The sequence below is a fragment of the Verticillium dahliae genome, genomic scaffold (assembly GCF_000150675.1).
Source record: "Verticillium dahliae VdLs.17 supercont1.8 genomic scaffold, whole genome shotgun sequence".
Taxonomy (NCBI): domain Eukaryota; kingdom Fungi; phylum Ascomycota; class Sordariomycetes; order Glomerellales; family Plectosphaerellaceae; genus Verticillium; species Verticillium dahliae.
Genome location: NW_009276927.1, coordinates 217,727 through 239,821, shown reverse-complemented (window position 1 = coordinate 239,821; position 22,095 = coordinate 217,727). Strand labels below are relative to the sequence as shown.

Sequence of the window (22,095 nt, the reverse complement as noted above, 5' to 3'; positions counted from 1 at the left end):
GAAACGGAAGCGGTCGCGCACGATTCGCGATACCGTTTGGGTGCTCGGCGTCGAAAAGGGTCCATCTCCCATGGACCCTGGATGTCCAGCCTATGATGGGGTGCATCGAGGCTTGCCGTAGCTTATGACTTGTTCAGATGGTTCCTGGAGGGCCATTCGATCCGTCTCAGTGAGCATCTGATTCTTGACAAGGGTCGGCCGGCAGGCCATGACGACCATATAGTGTGCGACCAGCCGGGCACCATGCCAGTGTATTTTCAGCGTGGCGATCGGTCTCTCCAGACGGCCGCTGTCTGGATCATCATGATACGACAACTCCTGGGTGGAACGAGGCTTATGTGCTTCTGCACTTTGCAGCCTTGCGTGACGAGGTGCGTGCCGTGTGTTGGTTACGAAGGGCTTGTCACGTTGCCACCATTGACTGAAGAATGCTCTGTCTAGGACACATGTCTTGTCTATAAAAAGAGGCGTCAGTGTGGACCATCGTTCCCTGAGCTCGAATGTTGTGGGCGACGCCTGCGTGTCCGAGGGACTGTTGTCGTCTGCCTGTTCGTAGGCCCTCAGGACCCAGAGCCCACCAAGTGCAACATTCGATTGCTTGCCGGTACTCGCCCGAACAGCATCTCAAGGGCACATCCGGCGGCGATATAGATACATCAAGGGGAAGTATGCAAGTGGACTCGAGGAGTGGTCGAAGTACGCATGGACTTCAGATGGAATATAATCGTCCAAGACAAATGGACAGATAATGTAACATCGGCAATATGAAAAAAAGCCAGTATCCACATGCTATCCCATACCGCGCAATAAAAAGACCAAAACGCCATCCAGTCCGAATCGTGGACATTCTCTCTTCCCAAAGGCCAAACCCGTCATCATGCCATGTATCCCGCGTCCAAAAAGACCATGCAAGCCACATCGCCCGCCCGCGCCGCGACGACCCCCTCGGGAGCGCCCCTCACACGCCCTATGCCTAGGCGCCCTCCATCTTGACGTCCACCTGACGCGCCTTGTCGAGGTTCTTCAGCAGGTAGCTCCTCTTGAAGTACTCGTTCGGGTGCACGATCGTCTCGAGCTGGGCCGACGTGAAGACGCTTTCGTCCTTTGCCTTTTTGATTTCCTGCTTGTGGAGGTGCTCGAAGACGCTGGGGAGTCAGCAAAGTTCAACGGTCGATAGGCACCTTCTGGCCCGGTGTCCTGAAGAGCCAGGCAGAAAAGACAGAAGCAAAGGAAAGAAAGGGGGGGAAAAAAAAGGAGAAACGCAGGAGCAAAGAAGAAGAGAGAAAAAAACATACCGATTACACGCCATGTGGAACCTCTGGCCCTCCTTGTCCTCCCTGACACCCTGCAGGACACCGCGCTCGGTGACGCCCATGCCGCCCATGAGGGCGTTAAGGTTCTCGAGGTCAAAGTGGCGGTAGGGGCAGCCGTGGGCCTCGCCGGGGCCGGGCGGGTGCTCGGTCAGGATCTTCTGGCAGCTGAAGGGGCTGTAGCCGCCGCCGCGGCGGATGGCGTCGCCGCCGACGTCGCCGTAGACGTGGCGCACGTTGTAGCGGTACTCCTTGTTGAAGACGTCGTCGGTGACGTTGCGGAACCCCTGGCGCCAGAAGAGCAGGCACTCCTCGAGCGAGAGGCCGATGCCCTTGAGGAAGAGCGTGTACTGCAGGCGGCCGTAGTGCTTGAGGTGGGCGTCGCGGCGCAGCGAGCGGTGCAGGTGGGCCATGCAGGCCGGGAAGTGCGCCGCCGCGAGGGTGTCGACGTTGCGGGCCGACATGTCGGCGCCGAGGCCGGCCGCCGACGTCGTGCCCGAGAGGTAGGCCGAGTCGGGGGTGATGAAGTTCTTCGAGAGGTGGTCGAGGATGGGCGTCAGGCGGTCGTCCTCGTCGAGGCGCGGCAGGGCGCGCGCCGTGAGCTCGAGCTGCTTCTCGAGGCGCTGGGTGAACTCGCCGAGCACCATGCTCGCCTGCTCGCGCGCCGGCACGTAGGCCTTGCCGGCGCGCAGGAGCACACGCCTCTGCTCGACGAGCTCGGGCACGCGGGCCCAGTCGACCTTGAACCACGTCTCGTCCTCGGGGTTGTGGCTGCCGCTCGCCTTGGCGCGTGCGGGCATCATGGCGGCGAGCTCGGACGAGAGCGCGGCACGCTCGTCTTCGGTGACCGTCTCCCACCAGTCGAGCTCGAGGCCGGCCACAAAGGCATTCCGGTCGGCGAGGTCGTCCGAGTTGAAGCGCAGGCGAAACAGCATCGTCTCGACTCGGGAGAAGCGGCGGCGCAGGTCTTCGGTCGAGGCAAAGGCCAGACGCAGGATAAAGTGGCTGTAGTGGTCCTTTTGTCGCTGGGCGAACAGCTGACTCGACTGCGAGGAGGACAACTCGAGGGGGAGGAGCTTTTCGAGGAGGGGCTTCATGTGGGAGGCAACCTCGGCGGGGGGCTTGTTGCGAAAGGAGCATGCCTCAAGTTCGGCCAGGACTGCTTGTGGTCAGCAAAAAAGAAAACCCCCCAAAGAGAGAATGCCAATAACGGGCCGAGAGGGACACACTTCGTAGTCGGTCAATGGCCCATTGTTCAAACTGCTCCAGAGTAATGTCGGCCGTGGGTGCATCGGCGTAGAAGTTGAGGCGATGGGGGTATTTCTGCTCCTTGTAGGAAGCCTCGGCGAACTGCTTCTTGCGATGATCGCCAATGTTTCGCCTTTTGGCATCAATGCGGTGGTGATCTGGTCGGAACATGACTGCTGGCTGCGACAGGCTTCGTGGGCGCTACAGGCTTCGTGGGCGCTACAGGCTTCGTGGGCGCTACAGGCTTCGTGGGCGCTACAAGGCTTCGTGGGCGCTACAAGGCTTTTTCGAAAAGGCGAAGCAACGTGATGGCAAAGGTCGCGGTCGTGGTCGAGTCGTGACCGTGAAGAGCCAAGGTCGTCACAGAGACAGAGAGAGACGCGCTTCGAGCGTGGTGAGACGCGTCGGAGGGGAGAATCAATTAAGGACCAGGCAAAACTTGAGCCAATCAGCGCGTCACACTCTCGGGCCCTCCAACAAATCGGAGACGTCCCTTTTCCGACTCCGTCACCTCTCGGTCTGACATAAGCAGACTGGGGTCATGCCATGTCACCAACATCATATTCCATGACTCGGGCAACGTCCCATGTCTTCCTCGATCAACCCCCAACACCACCCCCCAGCACCCAACATCCCGGCACTCCAGGCAGCACACAGAAGGCTCTCCTTTGACATCATACATGATCATAGACCTAGGCATGGCGTGACAGCTGCGAGTGAAGGCTTCAAATATGCCATGCAGCCCCTTGTCTTGCTTCATGCCGGTTGCATTCAGCAGATGCGTGTCATGCCGTGCTTGGTGCCTCTGCGAGCACGCCGACGACACATCTGCCATGGCATCGTAGGCAGGTAGGGAGAGTTCTCTTCGACCGCCGGTGTCCTCTACTGCATGCGCACTTATCCCCAGAGGCAATGATCCTCGCAGCCTCGCCTCGGGATCGCCTACCGACGCCACCTCGATGCCTACATGCGTGCCGGTCCTGAACCTCCGCAGGCTGCCACTCTCGGGTCCTTCCTGAGGTAACGTTTCCCTGCTTTCCCAACCATAATCAGAGAAATGTAGAGTGATGGCACAGCCCCTGCTTCTCCTCGACAACGTCCTCGACACGAAACAGCGTAACAATAGTTGGGCGAGGGCCACGGAAACCCATTCGCTACTGCTGAACTGGGAGTTGTCACTTTATGCAAAGGGGCGATGGACCGGCTTTCCGTGGGTGGACAAGGACTCCTTCCGTCAAGATTCACCGGCCGGCCACCGACCGTGCTTTGGGCGGCGTCCCTGGGGTCCCCGGGGTATTGGGCACCGAATTGACTTCCCAGGCTGCCTTTTTCCCGATGACATGGCCCAGTCGCCCTGACCCTGGAGTGCGCTGCAGACCTCGATTAGGTGTGAATAGACGAGTGGTGGGGTGGAGGCCGACAGGGCTGGGCGCTGGCTGGTATTGGAAGCGATAGACACCGCGCAGCCGCGTTGCCGTTCGGTCAATCATGGTGTGAGGGAACAAGGCAACAAGATGAGAGTTGCACTCCTAACGCTGTCCAGACGATACAACGCGGCTGGGCATCAGGCCATGCCCGACAAACGATTGCAACAGACAGACATCCGCCGCGTCACCACCCCAGTCGAGCGTCAGCAGGCTGAAGCGAGCAAAAGCTCAGCTTCGACAAACCAGACAATCGCCAGACTCACCAACAGACTTCATCAACAAGTCCCAGCAGGGACCTACGTGTCTGAAGTCACTCGGACGGCCTCACTTGCATCTTTCCTCTTTCTCTTCCTCGTCGCTGCTCCATCCTCCCCGGACGCCCGTCATCGGCCGCTACCATGACCACGGCGACCTACATGTAAGGGCTTGTTGCGGTGGGTCTGGGCTCATGAACCCAGTTGACATACCTGTCACTTTTCTTGGGTCCTGGCCCAAACATGACCCTCATCGCTACCCGCTGGACAACTGCACTGTGCTGCTGTCACCAATCGAGAATGTCGAGACACGAGCAGCGAGGCAATGGTGGCTTGTCTCATCGCCATGGCAAGCTGTGGTACAGAGTTACGCGCACCTACCGACCAGCATCTGAATCCTGTCAGTTTTGGCCTATCGCACCTGGTCTTGTGTAGCAAGTAGGGGGCCGGGCGAAAGGGGAGGGCCTGATTTTGACAGGCGAAAGAACCTCATCCACTAGAAATCATATCTGACTCCGTGGATGACCCGTGTCCAGCGCAATGCGGGCAGCCCAGTGACATTTTCCTTGGATTGGCCTTGACGCAAAGAATCCTCGTGATGAGTCAATAGGTATACCCACGGGGGCAGACGGTGTGGTCCCGGGCGATACCAATCTCATGAAGACTCCTTAGCATCTTCCAGAGGCCTTTCCTGCGCTGGTCGTAAAGCCGGCGAAACAGCAGCGCCCGTTCCGTCGTGGATCTTCAGCTTCCCCTCGATTTTCGGTGTTGACCGACGAGGGGAGCAGCAAAACATAATTATGGTTGCAGCTTTCCCAAGCTACATGCGTGGGAAATCTTCATTTAGCCCCCACCCAACGAGGAAGGGATAATTGTACAGAATCGCTGTTCTGCACAAGGACGGAGAGGCGGAGGGAGACACCGCAAGCCCCCGCTGCCGAATGTGACTCAAGATGGCGTATATCTCTGCAGAGTTCACACAGATTCGGGCCTTTGGGCTTGGCGTGTTGTCAGTGAGAGACCAAATGATGGCAAACCATGTGCTGCTTTTTCGTGCCATCTAATCAAGATCACCCACCAAAGTAACAACAGTGACTCGATCTGCGTACGTTTAACCCATCTCCATCGAGAGTCCCAGCAGCGCCTGGACACCCTGTGGGACGCTTGATATCAACACCCAAAGCAATAGTCGACAGCAATATTACAGGGTTCAGGGAAGAATGGACCACAAGACCCGGCCACTCGGCTTCTGGACCGCCATCGCCTCCTGTAGCAGATGTGACATTGCGCTGGCGCTTCGACTCGGCTACCGGGAATGAGGCACAATCGTTGTTGCTTTTGTTTCGCGAGGTGCATTTGTATGCGAATGCACATCGGCCAAATGCTCAGTTCTACCACCAAATCAGATCAGACGTCGACATGTTCAGACCACTTCCCCTGTGTGACAAGTGATATACTATGGCATATACACTGCCCATGGGTAACAATCTAGGCTCCTCAGCTGAGAGATGCGGCAAAAATCAGGTATGTTTGTTCAACACACACGTCTCAAGGGCCCATGCAGACAGCCACGATAGACCGGCTCCGAGTGCCGCGCGTTCGCTGCTGTGAAGGATGAATAGGGTAACCTGATGGTCCGGCAAGTCCGATCCTCCAGTGAGCCCCGTTGAGATCCATGTTTGCTGTGCTGTACTGCCGGCGCAGAAGGAAAAGAAGACGTGAGGAACTCAACATGTACTCTTTAGGGATAATTAGGAACCCTTGCTCAATTCAACATGTGGGGATCATTTCCGTCTTGCCCCTGCCTCGAACGCTGAACAGTTGGTATTCTGGGTCTACATGGTACTGGCCCTTGGGGCTCCGGCGAGCGACTTGCTCGACAAGAGAAAAGAGAGGGCGGGCTCGGGAGACGCGCCGAAAGGGTCTCCGTTCGAGATGCAAACGTTCGCCTCGAAAGATGTAGCTAAGTTGTCGGTACGCCCTTTTCTATGGATGGCGTGTAGTCGAAGGCCAAAGACACCAAGCCGCGTCTCTGGTTGTCATACGGTCCAGGCCTGGGCATGTCGTAGAGAAATAGAACCTCCCACCTTGCACAATGACGATGAATTAACGGCTACGTGGAAGCTCTGTCAAACGAGTTGTCGAGGGGGGCGCATGGTCAGTGTGAGTCGATTTGCAAGGATCCAGTCCTTAGGAAGACATGCTCAGAGCTTTGAACGCTCGCCCGCACAGTCAGCCCGGTTGACTCGTATTACTGTGCGGCCATCTTTGGGTTGCGCATCACTTGGCTGTTTGCTTAGCGGTGCGCCGTGGGCTGCACGATTGTCACAATCATTCTGGTAGGCAGCATCAATGACAGCTTGGAAATGGACAGCCAGTTGCTGCTGGCTTTGTGCAAGGGTCCCTCGTCGTGAGTTGATGTCGCTCGCTGTTAATCGTCACCGCCTGACCCTCGCTCACTGGGAGCAAGTGTGTACATGTGGCCATTCCAGAAACACTGCTGTTTTGGGTGACTTTACAACCCGGGTTGTGGGGGCCGGTTCCATTGCATCAGGATTTGTTCGTGCGACAGCCCACTGAGACGACGGGGGCAGACCCAGAAACATCGGAGGGGAGAGCCAGGGTGCCATGTTGCATCGCCGAGTCATCGCCGGCTGCCCCGTTTCGACCGGCGGCCATGTTCTGCTGCCCTGCTTGGACTCTTCCAGTCTGGCCCGGACCTCTCATGCTTTTGACCCGTCGCTTTGCGACGCAATTGCGAAACCAGACTGCTGGAGTTTTCGTCGATTGATGCGGGCTGTAATAGAAAAGCTGCAATTGAAGTTGAGGCGAGCAGTTTTCTCGTGTCCCACCTTGATGAGATTTTGTGCTTTGCTATTTCATGGCCAGGTCCATCCATCACTGCCATTTGCAGTCAACACATACATATGGAGTAATTCCAAGTTCGAGAACAAGCCATGTTGATAATCTGGTGAGATAGCCGAGAGATGGTATGATGGCACTGTTTGCGGCGGCCTTGAACAAGCTTCTTAGTCGCCAACTTGTTCCGCTTCCTCTAATATTGGTTCTCCGGGTGTGAAGTTGGGAAGGCTACAGTGTCGTCAACTGCTGTTGGTTCAGAACGCTTTGCTGCATCGCTCAAACTGACGATCTCATCATGATGGACGCGATCATGTGGTCTGCTGATGTCGTCCTCCTTCTTGCCGCTCTTGGTGGAGGAAATTCTGCTCTGCCCACGAGTCTCGATCCGGGGAAGAAGGCCGTCGAATATTATGGGTGGGCGTTCCTGACCCTTCCCTTTCTGTTCAGAGTTTAAGTCAACCGTTGAGTTGCCCGCACGGGGGTCATTGGGATCCATGGATATTTGTGGTATATCAAGAGCAGCTGCCTGACAGTTATCTGTATCAGTAAGCTCCGAATAACGTGCAGAACTATACTCACGGTGTTAAGGTTAAGTTTTCGTAAGAGTAAATGGTAGCGCCTCTCTTCCGCAGTAAGCGTGTCAGTCTGTACGTACAAGAAGTTGCTTCCGCCAGGAGTCAGAGCGATCGGGGTTTGCAACTGATGCGGCATCTTGACGGCATGCACCACAAGAGAATAAAGCTCCTGATATACAGACGAATCTTGAGAAGTCTGACAGCTAATGACGGAAGACCCATTTGCCCCAGAACAAGTTCTGAATGTCGATGTCAAGACGGCATCGAACCTCTAAAGGTCATGGATCAGCCTTCGTCATGTGTATCCAGGGCAATGGATGTGACTTTGTTCAAGGAATTGGTTTCTGTAGACCAATGAAGACTGGGCGACATCAATTCAGTTGCGATGGCGATTGGCCGTCTTCCGAGCTGGCAGCCGAACAAGTGCAGCTCGTGGATCAGCAAGGGAGGCTACGTCGGGTGAAAATGAGACAGGCCGATGTGCGGAAACTAACGCATAACGCGCCACTAGCAACTAAAGAGCGTCAAGAGGACGGCGGATCTTGCCGACGAGTCTTCGCGGGCTGGCTAGCATGTTGTGCCATGTAGCTTAGATGGCCCGTAGAGACCATGCCAAATCTCACTCTAGTGTTAAGTTTTACACCTGTAACGGCAGCAACCAGTATTGGACAGTAGTTGCAAGAACAACGAGTCGCTGTCGCCTGCGGCTGGTCCATAAGATCCCTCTGAGGTGAAGTGAGTCTTGTCGTGGTAATGCTCATGTGCCCGACTCGTGAGCCCCCTGATTGCGGTTCCTTATCCACAATGGCAGTGAGCACCATGTAACACTCTGAAGACGCACCAGGCGTAAGCGATTATTTTTGTCCATCATGATTCGGCTGCTTTTCAATCAGCATGATGTTCGTGGGTGAACCAGAGAGCCCGTTCTGGTCACCGAGGCCTTCCTCCTACCCAACAGGCTAGCCGCCTGAAGCCCCACAACCTGCATGGACAACAAGCATCGGTGGACTGCCCGAAGGTAGTGGAGGGTGTCGAAGTTGACAAGCCTTGCTTAGGGCTGACAGCTGGTCTTGGGCCATGTCAGTGTCTTCATATCGTTGAATTCTAATGTGTTCTGCAGCCCGTACGCTGCTAACTCGGGGTTAAGCTGGCAGGGCGTAGGCAAATGGGCTAATTAACAAGCTTGACTCACACCCTGACCTCCATGAAATGCCTGACGCACCTGACAGGGTGCAGTTTCCGTCACAGCGTGGATCTAATTCTGCGTCCCCGGAGCTCTGACGAGGAGTCCGTGGTGGGCGCAAAGGTCGACCGTTGTGTATTAAGAACTTGTTCCTGGAATGCGGCCGTGCTGCCTACTTCCGGCACACCGCGGCACGCGAGCGTGCCAGGACGCATGTCAGTCAGTAGAAACACATGAGGACGATCCGTAAGAAACGTGGGGTACGCCGGCCGCTACAAAAACACACTGAGGTGGTGTTGCGAAGACAAAGGGACAGCCGCTCGCCGTAATGACCCAGACTTCGTCGTAGTGAAGATTATTACTTCTTCAGATTAGCGGTTGCGACCTGGTGCAGATACAGCAAAACAACGATGTATCCGCCTTCGGCAATGTGGGTGTTCGTAGTATGTGCAATATGTGAGGGTGGCTGCAACGCGGCCTCCGTTGAGGCCTCCAAATTTGATGGTTTGGTCCCAAGCTCGTCAGTTAATGGGACAGGTGGTGAAAAGGGCCGTTTCAACTAGCTAGGCCGTGCGAAGATGCTTTGGGAGCATGGCCGTTGTTTCTCGAGCGTGACTCCGGCTCCCGTGGACTAATCGTTTTGAGTGTCCATATGTGTCTGACTGGGCCATGATGATAAGGCTGACAAAGGCAGATATAGAGTAACAAAAGGGCAGATTGTCTACCAGTTCTAAACAGACGACCGGTGACCCAGTGCCACACAATATGAGCTTTGTGTGGTATCCAGTAACTGTAAGTTCGAGGAGATATTCAACCGAAATGCAGATGGTAGAGGTGATGTCCTGGTACGGCAGAGGTTGCTTGGGGTGAATGGGTGGGTGCAGAGTTTCGTCGCTCGATCGTGGGAGGGTGGGCGAACAACTGGCTCAAGCCAGGCCTACCTCCACTCCAACCTGGTCGTGATCCCCATAGACAACCCCACTAACCCAAGCCGCCAGGATTCCGGCCGTAAGACACATCCCTGATGGGTGTGCCCCTTTGCTGGCAGGGGCACGCTGGGAGCCCATGCCACCGGGTGGCTGTTGATTGGTTTCGAAAGGTTGGGTTTCGTTGTTTGCAGCCGCTGTCCTGCGAGTGAAATGTCCGCGTTGCATCCTTCCGCAGCACATCAAGAAGAGTTGTGGATGTATCAACGTGAGCTGCCAGAACTAGGCAGAAGAGCATACTCAACAGAGTCCTCATACTGTGTGAGCTCGCACTTGGGCCCCTGGTCGATGATTGACTGGGCTGAGGTGATGCAAGTGAGTTTGTGCACTTCATCTCATCCCTCCGCCCTGTCCCTCATATCTTCGACCATTGCCCACCCATCCTGACTGTGTCCTACAGGCTCAAACATCTAGCCCGACTTTGATTGAGTGCGACAAAGTGTGCTGAATGACGACCGTCCCCACCGCGAGCTGACTGCCACGCTCAACCACAGCTATGAAGGCAACTGATTTCTCCGCCAAAGGAAAGGTACCCTCCTCTGTTTCTGATGGCGATAATTCAGAAAACCAAGCCTTGCAATCGAAAATGCGCAAGCGAGTCCCAATGGAAGTGTGGGAAACCAAAAGACCTCTTATCACAAGACTGTACCAGGAGGAGAAGAAATCCCTGAGAGAGGTCATGGAGATCATGGAAAGGGACTACCATTTCGTAGCCACGTAAGTCGTACATGTTCCACGTGGATCCTTGTATGCCCTCGCTCATACGCGTCGATTAGGGTCAAGATGTACAAGTCGCGTATATGGAAATGGGGCCTCGACAAAAAGTTGAAGGGAGATGAAGTGCTCGCCATCCTCATTCTCAAAAGAGATCGAGATGCGCTGAATAGACCTACCGAGTTCAGGATCCGCGGCCAACTTGTTGATTTTGAAAACATCAAACGCTATGTCAAACGCAACCCTGCACTGGTCGCGAAACTTCGCGCCGGACACAAGCCCAACGGTCAGACCGCTCGGGAAGTCACCTGTCGAACCCCGTCGCCAGCTCCTAACCAAGCCCTCAACTCTTCATCGGATTTGTACGGCGTTGAAAAGATTCTGGGTCTCTTCCGCGTTTATGTTGATGGATCATTCTCATCGGGGGCCTGGTTCTGTGAGTACAACGTCGACTGTGGCAGCAGTCTTCTCTGCAATGGAGACCGCAGCAACGAGCTTTTTGAAAGGGTCATCGCCAGTTTCGCCCTCGTCAATCGATGTATGATGCGAGGTGATCAGATCGATATCAACAGCGTCCTTGGTCCATCGTTTGAGTCACTGAAAGAGATTGTGGCAGCTGAGAGCCCTGACTTCGTGGCACGTACAGTCTGCCTACTATGGTATCTCGACCGTCACCACAAACATGATTTGTTGCGTCTAGTGCTTGATTACCTCGCCGGCTTGATGCCCATCGTCCTCGGTCAGCATCACGTCTTGGCACAAATATGGAGGAGCTTGAGTGCCACCAACCTTTCCGATTACTACGAATTGTCGATGAGGCTGTATGCCTTCCTGTTGCCGGACATTGAGGAACGAACAGGACCTGCCAATTTCCTGACCCATCTGTTATACAGCGACTACCTCGACTGCGTGTTCTCTCGTCGAGGGCCGGAGGATTGTGCGGGAATGATAACGACGCATCTCGCCCGGGCTGCTGCCTCGGGGAAGCGGCACCCGTGGATTGGTGAGTTGGCCCTGTCGCATGCTGGCATTCTTGCAGCGTGTGAGGAGCGTCAAGGCAGGCTAGACGAGGCGGTTGCCATCCTGACCGGCCACATGAATGCGTATGCCTTGACAGACGAACAGACAGCAGCAATCCACCTTGAGCTTGGGGTAAAGTATTACCACATTGGCAACATAGCAGCAGCGATCGCCTCGTTTGAAATGGCAGTAAAAATGGCATTGACGTCAAACGCTGACGAGCGGCTCTCCATGACAGCGCTAGGGAACCTGGAAAACTTGCTGGCGGAGACAGGGAAGTCGAGCAAAGCGAACAAGATTCATGAATATCGCATGCGCCGAGTCGCAGCCTTCGCTGAGAAGTCGGCATCTCTTTCCAAGGGCTTCGTGACCGAGGACGATGCTAATGGCGAAAGTGACTTGGGAGACACTGAAAGGGAAGAGTTGCCTGTGTGGCTATGGGTGGACGAAGACTTCGAAGAGCCGCAGCTGGACTGGCTAGTCTCAGCGAACTGCATGCATGAAGGCGAGGGAGCCTTTGCCCCCGTCTACCCCAATACAGTACCGTGGGTTGATGTGGCAGCTCATGAAGCATCAGGTGGGGTATCAAACAGCAGCGGCAGGACAGAAACTCAAGTCGACATGGCTGGGATAGGTACAGACTCAACCTACAGTTTTCGGCCGGGGATTCCATGAAGCTATAGAGAACAATCAGCACAAGGCATGCTTTCGTATGGTTCAGAAGACTCACCTCACCTGAAGCGAAGTGGGATGGAAAGTTGATCAACACACTTCAAAACGGCGTGCCAAGGGACGGTTGTCTTTCTCGAATGCAGACAAAGGGGTAAATCGTTTACGTAGACATTGATTGCTTGCTGGAGGCAATCATAGCTGTACAGCTATGCCATTAAGATGAGTGCAAGGCGATCGAGGCGGCATGTTAGGAGGGCCGACAATGATATGTACCTGGAATCAACTGTATGGGTTTGCCGTGCCTGTCATTTCGTGACCAGGCGCCCACCACCAGAGGGCAACGAAGCAATGTCGGTGGAAGGAGGACATCCTTGGTGACAACATCGAGACCCAGGATACGCGTCTATCAAGGGTAGTATTGATGCCCAAATTCTGCGACGCTTCCCGCTGGCTTGCTGTTGATTGTTGAAGCAGCTTTCGCTTGCTCCCACGAAAGAATCCACTGTGAGGTTGATTGTGCTTGGTTGTCATGCATCTCGATAGTGATCTGCTGTCCAGGCATGTACGTGTTCGAAGGTCCCGGGTCCGCAATGCTTATGGTGGTGCTGCAAGGACAGCCAGAGCCGCTTGAAGGTGGTCGTTCAGGACGGAATAGCCATCAGTACAGTAACCCAACGTATCTCGATGACGTAGGACATGCACAACTCGGTGGTGCCGCCAGAGGGGCAGCGATGGGCAAGGGGCCCCCATTATTGAACAAAACTGCGACGGGTCCTCTTGCCCGGATTGGCATTCCGTCGCCTCGGGAAGGAACTGCCAGTGATTCACGATGGGCGGGAGGAAATTGACAGGTCAGAGAGGGGAGCGCACTGCACTGCACCACTGTCATGGACTTCTGGCTGCCTTGGGTTACCCACCAACCCACCCACCTACATGTACCTCCACCGAGTGAACAAGTCCTTGGTCCTTCCTGCAAGCGTTCGCTGACGGCAGCGGCGAGGGTGGCAGGTGAGGAAGCAACCATGAAAACGGACAGTTCCTGCCCAATGATAATCGGGCGTTCCTGGTCTGGGGACGGTGACTGGCTGGGCATGCTGCGCTGTAACGTAATATTCGAGCCCCAGCGAGCTCACTGGGAGCGTCGCCGGTGCAGTGGGTCGCTAAAACCGAGTGGTGTCTCTTGCGTCTTGACCCAGTCGACAGGTACTTGACGGCATGCCGGCAAGGGCAGTGCCGTATGCGGGAGATGAGCTTCGAGGCAGGTACTAGTCTAGCGCGGCTTTCTCCATTTGGCTTCCGGTCTAGTCTGAGTCGCGAACGTGCCTTCCCTTTCACGACCCTCTCTTCCACTTCTCTTTGGCAGCGGGGTAGCTGGCGCTAGCATCGTGGATAGGCCTCGAGTGTGCGAACGATCCCACTTCGATACACGTCACAGATCGCAGGAGCTCGAATTCCAACAGAATCGATCTTGAAGGAGGAGCGTCTTGATGAAGTCGCATCGGCAAACATGGGAATCGAAAAGGCGACCGCAATTCCAGCCTTACGACGTAGAGATGTTGTGCCATCGACCACCACCACCAAAACGAGAGCCAATGGGAAAGCACAACGAGCGCCCCGCACAAATTGTTTCGATGAAGAAATGTGGGGCGGGCAGCACCCCTTGCCCCTTCCTATCTCGTAGCACCTTGCTGCGCTGTCTGTGAGTGAGGTACATGTACCTGTGTGAGGGGAGACTCTTGGGCCATCTCAGACGCCCCCCATCACTGCTGCAAGATTCAAGAACGAGGAGGGTACCTTATCTTGCTGCTTGCCAACAGGGTCGCCGGTCTCGTCTGTCTGCCTGTCTGTTTGTCGACTCATCTGCCCCCTCCACAATTCCTTCCGACTTTGCCCTTCTTCTTTGCCTTCATTTGCCCACTTCCTCTACCTTACTGTACATGTACTCGACTTGCCGTGGCTTGACATCCAGGTCATCCCATCAGCAAGGGGGGGGCCTAAACCCTTTCATGTTCCCTGTAATAGCACCTGCCTACCTACCTAGGTACCTACCTACCTATCTCAGGTACCTCCTTACCTTGCTTCATTAACAAAGGCGCCCCATCCTTTCATCCTCCCGTCGCAACATCCCTACAATCGTCCCCTTTTGGCCCTGCGCTATTGCGCCTGGACTCAAAGTCTAGCCCTTCTGGTTCAATTACTCATTCAATCACACAGGTCTGAACGTGACCACTCCTCTGTCAACCCAGCGCCGCCAACCACAGGGTCTGGGGGCGCCATCGACAAGTCTTTCTCTCACCTCTCTCTCACGTTGCTGCCGCCGTCGCTTTCGCTGTCGCTCTTCCCACGACAAAGACGTCACTCGCCGCCGACTCGCAGCTAGCTCGGCTCCGTCAGATATCCCCCCAAGACGCACATTCATCTTTCCTGCATCTCGGACCCTCTAACCCGCCCCCATCGGTCATCTCTTTTGCGCTTTGCCGCGCCTCAGCTCCCCGCCCGGCCCGCTGTCTCAACACCAGCCCCGACACAGAGCATAGGAGCACAGCCCAGTCCGCCCTACAACCGACGCCTTTCATGTTGCATCAGTAGCCAACAACACGCGCCCCTCCTTCCCTCCTTTTTTTTGACCCTTCGGTGGTTGTCTGGCTTTTCCTTTCTCAGCCAAGGGTCTGTCATTGACTTGACTGCATCCCCAAGGACGTCGGTAAGTCCAGCAAGGTCCCTCGCGATCTCCTTGTTTGCTACAGATTCTATTATTGGGACCATCTCAGAGACTGACCTAGGCCTGCTGTCTTGCTCTCAAACAGGAGGCTAGCTTCCGTCGCCCGTGCTGCGCCGCCGTCGCGGATCACCTGGCCTTGCCACCCCTCCCCCTCCGCTCCACAAGCTCAACATCGTCGCCGACCTGTACCTTCGCGACAAATCGCTTTGAGCTCTTCCTCGAGACGACTCGAAATCTACGACGACTCGACTCGTAACAAACGACCATGTACACCGGTTCAAGCCAGCCTTTGCCGACACGTTCAACACCAGAAAACACATCGGACAATACCTCAATCCCTGCCGTTAAACAGCCCTTTGTGCCCAAATTCACATCACACAATGCCACTCCGAGTATCGACAATCCGGCCTCTTTTTCTTCGAACCCCCGCATTCAGTTCGACGACCACACCATAAGTCCCTCGCCGCCTCCTCCCGAATTCTCGACACAGGACTCTGGCAACGGTTTCAGTACTGCTGCTGGTCACAGCTCTCTTCGGATCGCGACTGACGTTCGACCGACTGCCCCTATCAATATCGAGTCACGCGGTAGCAAGGCTGTCTCCTCTGGCCGCGAAAGCCTCAACTCGTATCACGAACCATTTTCCTCAAGCTTGAAGCCAGTCTCCAGGACACCGAGTACCAAAAGGGCCATCGCAAACGCGTTTGGCAACCCTTCGACGCCAGTTTCTTGCGTTCCGAGCCCTGTCATATCCGCCCTTGGAGACGTTACGCCCTTGCCGTCTCCTCTCCTGTCCGGAGACTCCCCCGGTCCTTGGAAACTTCTCAGCGCTCGACCTCCGTCCCGCGAACTAATGCCTAACCCTACGCCCGACTCCGTCCTGGTCTCTGCATCAGGCGAGTCAATAGCGGCGGCCCTTGCCAACGCTTCGAAGCGAAAAGTGTATGCTGGCCTCGGACCCGACGGTACTGAAGGCAAGGCCGGCGCGTCGAGCCACACTGGCCCACAACATGGACGTAACCGAAGTGTCAGCGAATACATACCAGAGCCGTCGTCAATACCGAGGCGGCATGTCACAGTCTCAGGCTCCCATGTTAAGCCGGAAGAGACTGCGGAGGCTGCTGAGCCGCATATCAAGCGCGAGGTAAACTTGGCCGAGTCCCGAGGCCTTGCACAGACAGTGGCTCAACCTCCTACCCCGCCCCCCAGTGAGTCGTCTAAAAGCGATTCGTCCGCCGGCAGTAAATCCAAACCCCAAGCTGAGTGCTTCGAGGGTTACGGTCGAAATGATGGAAAGAAACGAAGATGGATGGCCGTCAAGCTACTGGGTCAGGGCACTTTCAGCCGTGTCATGCTGGCAACGAGTCAAATGGGTGCCGATGAAGACGACGCATCGAACACAGCGCAGTCTGAGACTTCAACGCTTGAACACACCCAGCTTCCCAGAAAAACCCTGGTCGCAGTAAAGGTGTGCGAGCATGGACCCAGAGGTGGTGCGAGCGAGGAGCGTATCGAGATGAGTCTCAAGCGCGAGTTGGAGATCATGCAAAGCATTGACCATCCTTCACTGGTTCGCCTGAAGGCGTGGGCCATCGAGCCCACGCGAGCCGTTCTTGTGCTCAGTCACTGCCCTGGCGGTGATCTGTTCGATGTAGCCACAGGCCACCGAGAGGTGCTCAAGCCGTCGTTGCTTCGAAGGATGTTTGCCGAGTTGGTGGGTGCGGTCAAATATCTGCATGAGCGACGGATATGTCACCGAGACATCAAGCTCGAGAGTGCGTGTCACATACAGTCTACATAAAATGGCTTGCTAACATGATTCATAGATGTTCTCGTGAACCCATCTCCCGCCGAGCTTGCGGATGATTCGATAGACTGGGTCACGTATCCTTACTCGGTCATCACATTAGGTGATCTCGGACTGTCCCGCCGCATCGCCGATGACGAAAAGCTCGAGACGCGCTGCGGCTCAGAAGACTACGCCGCGCCCGAGGTGATCATGGGTCTGCCTTACGATGGTCGTGCTACGGATGCCTGGTCGCTGGGCGTACTCCTGTATGCACTCCTCGAGTCGCGTCTGCCGTTCGATCCTTTGCCCGGCTCCGGAGCCGATGCCCATCGCATGCGTAGCAGGACGAGCCATAGGATAGCCCGCGCCGAGTGGCGCTGGATTGAGTATGCCGGTGACGATGGTGACCATGATGCCAGTATTGCAAAGTTCCGCGAGAAAGGCCTTGTGGGCGCAATGGAAATTACCGAAGGCCTACTCATGAGGGCCAGAACTCGCTGGACGCTTGACAAAGTGCTAGCGAACGAGTGGGTTAACCAGGCGGTGCAGGTCGACGGCGGCATTCGATTCCGGGAAGAAGTTGAACCGGAGGAAGTGCGCTGATCTGGCTGGTTATGGTACAGAACAACAGGTGCGCGCGGTGTTACTGATGCAGCTGCAGAAAAGGCAAGCGTGCTGTACAACACGCAATGAGAAGGCTCGTCTGTCGGGCAAGCGGTTACGGTTGAATATGCTGCCCCAAAGGATATTGGCAGGTCGGGAAAGGGGTGGGATGGGTTGGATGGTTTGGGGCAGGTCTATCCATGACGGATCACGGGGCTCCGATCCAACACGGGCAGTGGACTAGGCGATGAGTATTTTCGACGTAGGACAGGGTCCCTGTCCACAAACAGTTCACGTCCTTGCGAGGACCGAGAGTCGGGGGATTAGGATGGTCTTTGTCCGCCCTTCCCGTGGTCTCCTTTTCTTTTCTCTTTTCTAGCTGGGGGACGATATTGTGCGTGTAGGTGTATATCGAAACAGATACCAAAAAACAACTAGACAAGCCAGGTGTTTTGGGACGGCAAAATGCAAAAACCAGGCATGAGCAGATGGACATTGCAGACAGGCGCGGCTTCTTGTAGCTATCTAGGGTTGAATATCACTGCTTTCACGTGTGTGTGCATTCATACGTGCGTGGTGTTTTGCCACATGTGAGGTCCTCGCTCGCCCGGCATGGTCCACGGGATGTCATACAGCTCGTCACAAAGGAGAGAAAAGAACTCGAAGCACAAAAAATGGACTGCCGTCTGCTTGCCCCTATACAAACTACAACGCATACTGCCCCTCCCGTCCCGCCTCAGCATGTTGAAGTTCCAAAGACCCCCCAGAAGACTAGGGCTAGTCAACCTCTTCGCCTCCACAGCATCCACACTGCGAGTCCACACCTTGTCGGCCTCCCACGATGAACGATTATGAGCGTCCCCGCCGGCGAGGGGTTTTCATCAAGTCGGCCGCATGGCCCAATGGCAAGGCGTCTGACTACGATCAGCATCACTGTTCAGAAATGACGGTAGCTGTAGTGCATCAGGAGATTGCAGGTTCGAGCCCTGCTGTGGTCAACTCATCCAGATCGTTCACTTCGGTGTTCGATCACACTTTTTTTTCCTGCTTTGGGAGGTGGGATTGGCTGTGAGATGACAGACTGACTTGGCGTCTTCTTAGGGACATAGATTGCAGTTTTGCAGCTCTCTTAGTTGTGAGCAGCCATCGTTGTCGAGTCTCGGCCAAGGCACAAGCGGCATGCTCAGATTGTAGAACTCTTGTATTTCTATCTGACTGTCCCCGCTCTCCAATTGGCAAAACAGGCGCAGCCAGGCATCGAGGACCAGCGCGCAAGAATCAAGGGGGTATCAGGAAGTCAAATCGCCTAGATGGATGGATAGCCTCCCCGTGTCGCACCGTCTCGTCCCTTCTTCCTCCCCTTCTTCCAGATTCTTCTAACCATCCAACCAATCCTCCCCTTTTGAAGAAGAAAAAAAAAACGAACAAGCTCATCGACTAAAGGGGTTTATTTGTAAAGAGGGTCCCAAACTGAGTCGTCGGGGATAATGCAAAGACAATGAAGGCTTGCCCCAAAAACAGCAAGGAAAACGAGTAGCAGACGCTGATGCGTGACGCCGTGAAGCAGAAAAGGAGAGACTAGGAGTAATTCTATACTTGTACAGATTCTGTCTTGTGGGCTGGGGAGTGTCGAATTTCGGATTGGGAAACCGATGGACTGGCCGTGCCGTTGTCCCGTACTTGCTCAGGCACACGGCCATTGTCCTGTACTTGCTCAGGGAATGACGATGGTCGGCTAAACCCCCCAGGAACCGTAAAGGAAACCAAGTCCTCGCTAGGCTTGTTGTCTCGGCTCGGCGGCCGGCTTGATGAAGTGTTGTTGAGGTAACATACAAGGCTTGAATCAAAGGAAAGAAAAGGAAAGTCATAACGTCGTAAAAGGGTTGTGCCCATCATCCACCCCATCCACAGCCGCAACGGATGGATCACATGATGATGCAGCACCCGCAGCCCCCCTTCTTCTGCCCCACGTCGTCGTTCTCCGCTGAGGCGTCCGGCACCCTCGCAGGTTGTAGCTGTGCTGTAGGGGGCGACTGTGGTACGGGTCCGGGCGTCCGCGGGCTCGGCAGCGGGCTGACCTGAGGCTTGTCAGAGATTTTGGGTATCGTCGAGTATGAAGTGCCTTGCTTCAAAGTCGGGCTTTTGCTCTCTATTGGTTTGAGCGGCCACTCGTCGGACTGTTCCTGCGGCTGCTTCTCCTCTTCTTGCGCGCCGCTGGGGCCTGGCACAGGGGGGCTCAGAAGAGCGTCATCTGTCATCGGTCGAAACTCCTTGTCGTAGACACTGCCGAACTTGCCCTCCTTCTCCCATTTCTCTTGCTGAAGCCGTCGCGCGACTGTGGGCAGCAATTGTTGATCGGGTGGCAAGCGAGGGTCAGGCTTGTAGCTTCCAATCATCCAGGGCGGTTCTCCCTCTGGCGCCCTGTTGCCCGGTGATAGTTCGCCCGACCTTGTCGAAGGGCGAGTCGTGCCGGTGCTGCTTGTGGAGTCTTTGTTAGGACCGCCACGCGTTCGTGGCCGCCCGCTCACGGAGCCGTTCGACTTGATAGGGGCAGATGTCTTCCTAGCAGTCGGAGTCGTCTTCCTGGGCGAGACATCGGTAGCGGATCGCTTGGCTGGCTGCAGCGTCCCAGCTGCAGCAGGCTCGGCGAGAGCATTGATGCTACCAGCTCTCGACCTCGTTTTGGGATACGCAATCGACTCGGTTTCGCGTGGGACATCACTCTGCCTGCGTGTAGAAGGCGAGTGGCGGTCAATGAAGGTTTCTGGAATCGGCAAAGGGCTCATTTTGGCCACAGGAATTTTAGAGCCGGCCCTGGATGAGGTACTTGTCCAGTAAGGATCTCCTTCGGCCTCTATCTCCTCGGGAAGTCGCAAGTCCCAGCTGGGTGTCTGGGCCTGGTTGTCAGACAGGCTGTTCTCAGCAGCAGATGAGTTCTTCCGGTGTCGGCTGGCTGGGACAGAATGGTCACGGTCCTCAGCCGCTGCTGAAGCCGTCCTCTTGGTGCCCTGGTGACGCTCTTCGCTTCGGCCCTTGCGCACCTTGCTGCTTGCCCGGGATCGAGGAAGGTAGATGCCAGCCGCTTGGAGCTCTCGGCTTTCGATCTTGGCCAGTTTGTCGCGATGGATCCACTTTGAGTTTTCGTCGTCCCAATGCTTCAAGGGCTGGTCAGCTGTGGTTCGCTTGTCGCCAGTGCCGGCTCGCTTTGGTGCACTCAGGTCGTCGGTCCACGTGGGCTTCGTCGAAGCATCTGATGAGCGATTGCTCCTGTCCCAAGATCGAGCGTTCTTGAGAGACGACATATTTTCGACGGAATGTTTCTTTCGGGAGGGTGGCAGTGGCTCAAAGCCATATTCATAGCCGGCGGAGGCGTTTCCATTCGCAGGCCGGCTACCGTATTCGCTGAGTATGGGAGAAACTGTGTCCTGGGAGTATTCCTGTGCGAATCTCTCAGTCAGCTACTGACCCAAACAACGGGACGTCACGCATGGAGAGATTTAACCATGCGGCCACAAAGCAGAAAGAAAGGCAGCCAAGGTTGACGTACCTCTACATGGTTGTTAGAGGCAAAATCCCATTGTTGGACATCATTATTGTTGGTCGTGGCGGTGATGGTTGCGGTGGAGGCTGGAGCACCCGCCATGGTGGTCATGCTCAAGCTCAGACGAGCGCGATAATCCAGCAAGGCGTGGTTCTCAGTCTCGGTAGCGAGAGAAGACGCGTCGTGGTCATCCGGCGGGGCGGGTCGGCGGAAAATTGAGCAGAGAGGCGACGAAGACGCAACGTAAGAAGGAATGTTCGGCGTCGGTCGTCGTGGAGAGAGTTTGGCAGGCGGGATATGATGAAGGGGCAAGCAAGCAAGGGCAGCAGCGCGGGTCGTCAACGAACAATGGCTTGTGTGGAAGCTAGGCTAACTGGCAGACTAGTGCTGGAGTGGAACGGGTCTGCGTGCTGGCCAGCGTTTTTGGCCCCTTCACCGACGGGCAAAGAAGAAGAGGTCGCTGAAGCGAGGAGAGACGGAGACGATGGATGACGGTGCCCCTGATGGCTGGGTTCGGGATCAGCGCGTACCAAAAGGTGCTGGGCGGCAGTTGTAAATGGATAACATGAGAAGAAGAGTCGAGCTGGTAAACGAGAGTCGTGGGAACGCCGGGTGATGCACAGGGTCAATTCGTGCTGGCGTTTGGTGGTCTGTCTGCTTGCGTCTGTCTTTCAGGGACCAGCGACGTTCGCTGAGCAGAGGAAGAGACGAGACAGCAGCAAGCAGGGCAACGAGTGGTGAGAGAGAGCAGCAGCAGCAGGTAGCAGCAGGTGGTGGAGGAATTTGGCGTGGACGACCTGGTCCTGGTCCCCTGGCAGGCCAGTGCCCGCCCCAGTGTCGGGTCTTTTTTGGAAGGGGGTTGGTGAAGCAGGCACGACCTGACACGGTCATTGGCTGGAATAGGTGGGGATCAATTCAACTCCCCAATCCCATGCAGCCGTGCCAGCTTTAGCGTGCAACCCCACTCTCCCCTCTTGCCCTTTGGTTTTGGGTGGGTGGTCCATCCCTTCCCTCTTTCTTCGGGAGCGGCTCACCGGGGGGGTCACGGCGGAGCGCTTCAAACTGGTGCGACGACATGCCACGGATTGGTAGTAATGAGATTGGACCTTAATATGACCATGTTATCTTGTCTTCCCGATGCCGACCGGATTTGTACATCAGCACTTTGCTTCTTCCCTTTTTCTGTTCC

At 55.7% G+C, this 22,095-nt stretch overlaps 5 protein-coding genes and 1 non-coding gene across 6 annotated transcripts; 3 read left to right on the top strand and 3 right to left on the bottom strand.

The window, feature by feature from the left end:
- Positions 1-973: 973 nt before the first annotated feature.
- Positions 974-2,729, bottom strand: VDAG_04635 (DNA primase large subunit; the record flags this gene model as incomplete). The annotated part of the gene is made up of 3 exons (XM_009654239.1): positions 974-1,145; positions 1,296-2,469; positions 2,540-2,729. 3 exons carry the CDS (start codon positions 2,727-2,729, stop codon positions 974-976), a joined length of 1,536 nt encoding a protein of 511 aa, XP_009652534.1.
- Positions 2,730-7,294: 4,565 nt separating this feature from the next.
- Positions 7,295-7,812, bottom strand: VDAG_04634 (uncharacterized protein; the record flags this gene model as incomplete). The annotated part of the gene is made up of 2 exons (XM_009654238.1): positions 7,295-7,540; positions 7,681-7,812. 2 exons carry the CDS (start codon positions 7,810-7,812, stop codon positions 7,295-7,297), a joined length of 378 nt encoding a protein of 125 aa, XP_009652533.1.
- A 2,816-nt stretch (positions 7,813-10,628) lies between these two features.
- Positions 10,629-12,262, top strand: VDAG_04633 (uncharacterized protein; the record flags this gene model as incomplete). Its single annotated transcript, XM_009654237.1, has 4 exons — positions 10,629-11,380; positions 11,453-11,562; positions 11,599-12,119; positions 12,233-12,262. 4 exons carry the CDS (start codon positions 10,629-10,631, stop codon positions 12,260-12,262), a joined length of 1,413 nt encoding a protein of 470 aa, XP_009652532.1.
- Positions 12,263-15,238: 2,976 nt separating this feature from the next.
- On the top strand, positions 15,239-17,365 carry VDAG_04632 (serine/threonine-protein kinase; the record flags this gene model as incomplete). The annotated part of the gene is made up of 2 exons (XM_009654236.1): positions 15,239-16,748; positions 16,800-17,365. 2 exons carry the CDS (start codon positions 15,239-15,241, stop codon positions 17,363-17,365), a joined length of 2,076 nt encoding a protein of 691 aa, XP_009652531.1.
- Positions 17,366-18,253: 888 nt separating this feature from the next.
- Positions 18,254-18,363, top strand: VDAG_20144. Its single transcript has one exon. It is a non-coding gene; the product is annotated as a tRNA-Arg (tRNA).
- A 927-nt stretch (positions 18,364-19,290) lies between these two features.
- On the bottom strand, positions 19,291-21,008 carry VDAG_04631 (uncharacterized protein; the record flags this gene model as incomplete). Its single annotated transcript, XM_009654235.1, has 2 exons — positions 19,291-20,802; positions 20,913-21,008. 2 exons carry the CDS (start codon positions 21,006-21,008, stop codon positions 19,291-19,293), a joined length of 1,608 nt encoding a protein of 535 aa, XP_009652530.1.
- Between the last annotated feature and the right edge of the window lie 1,087 nt (positions 21,009-22,095).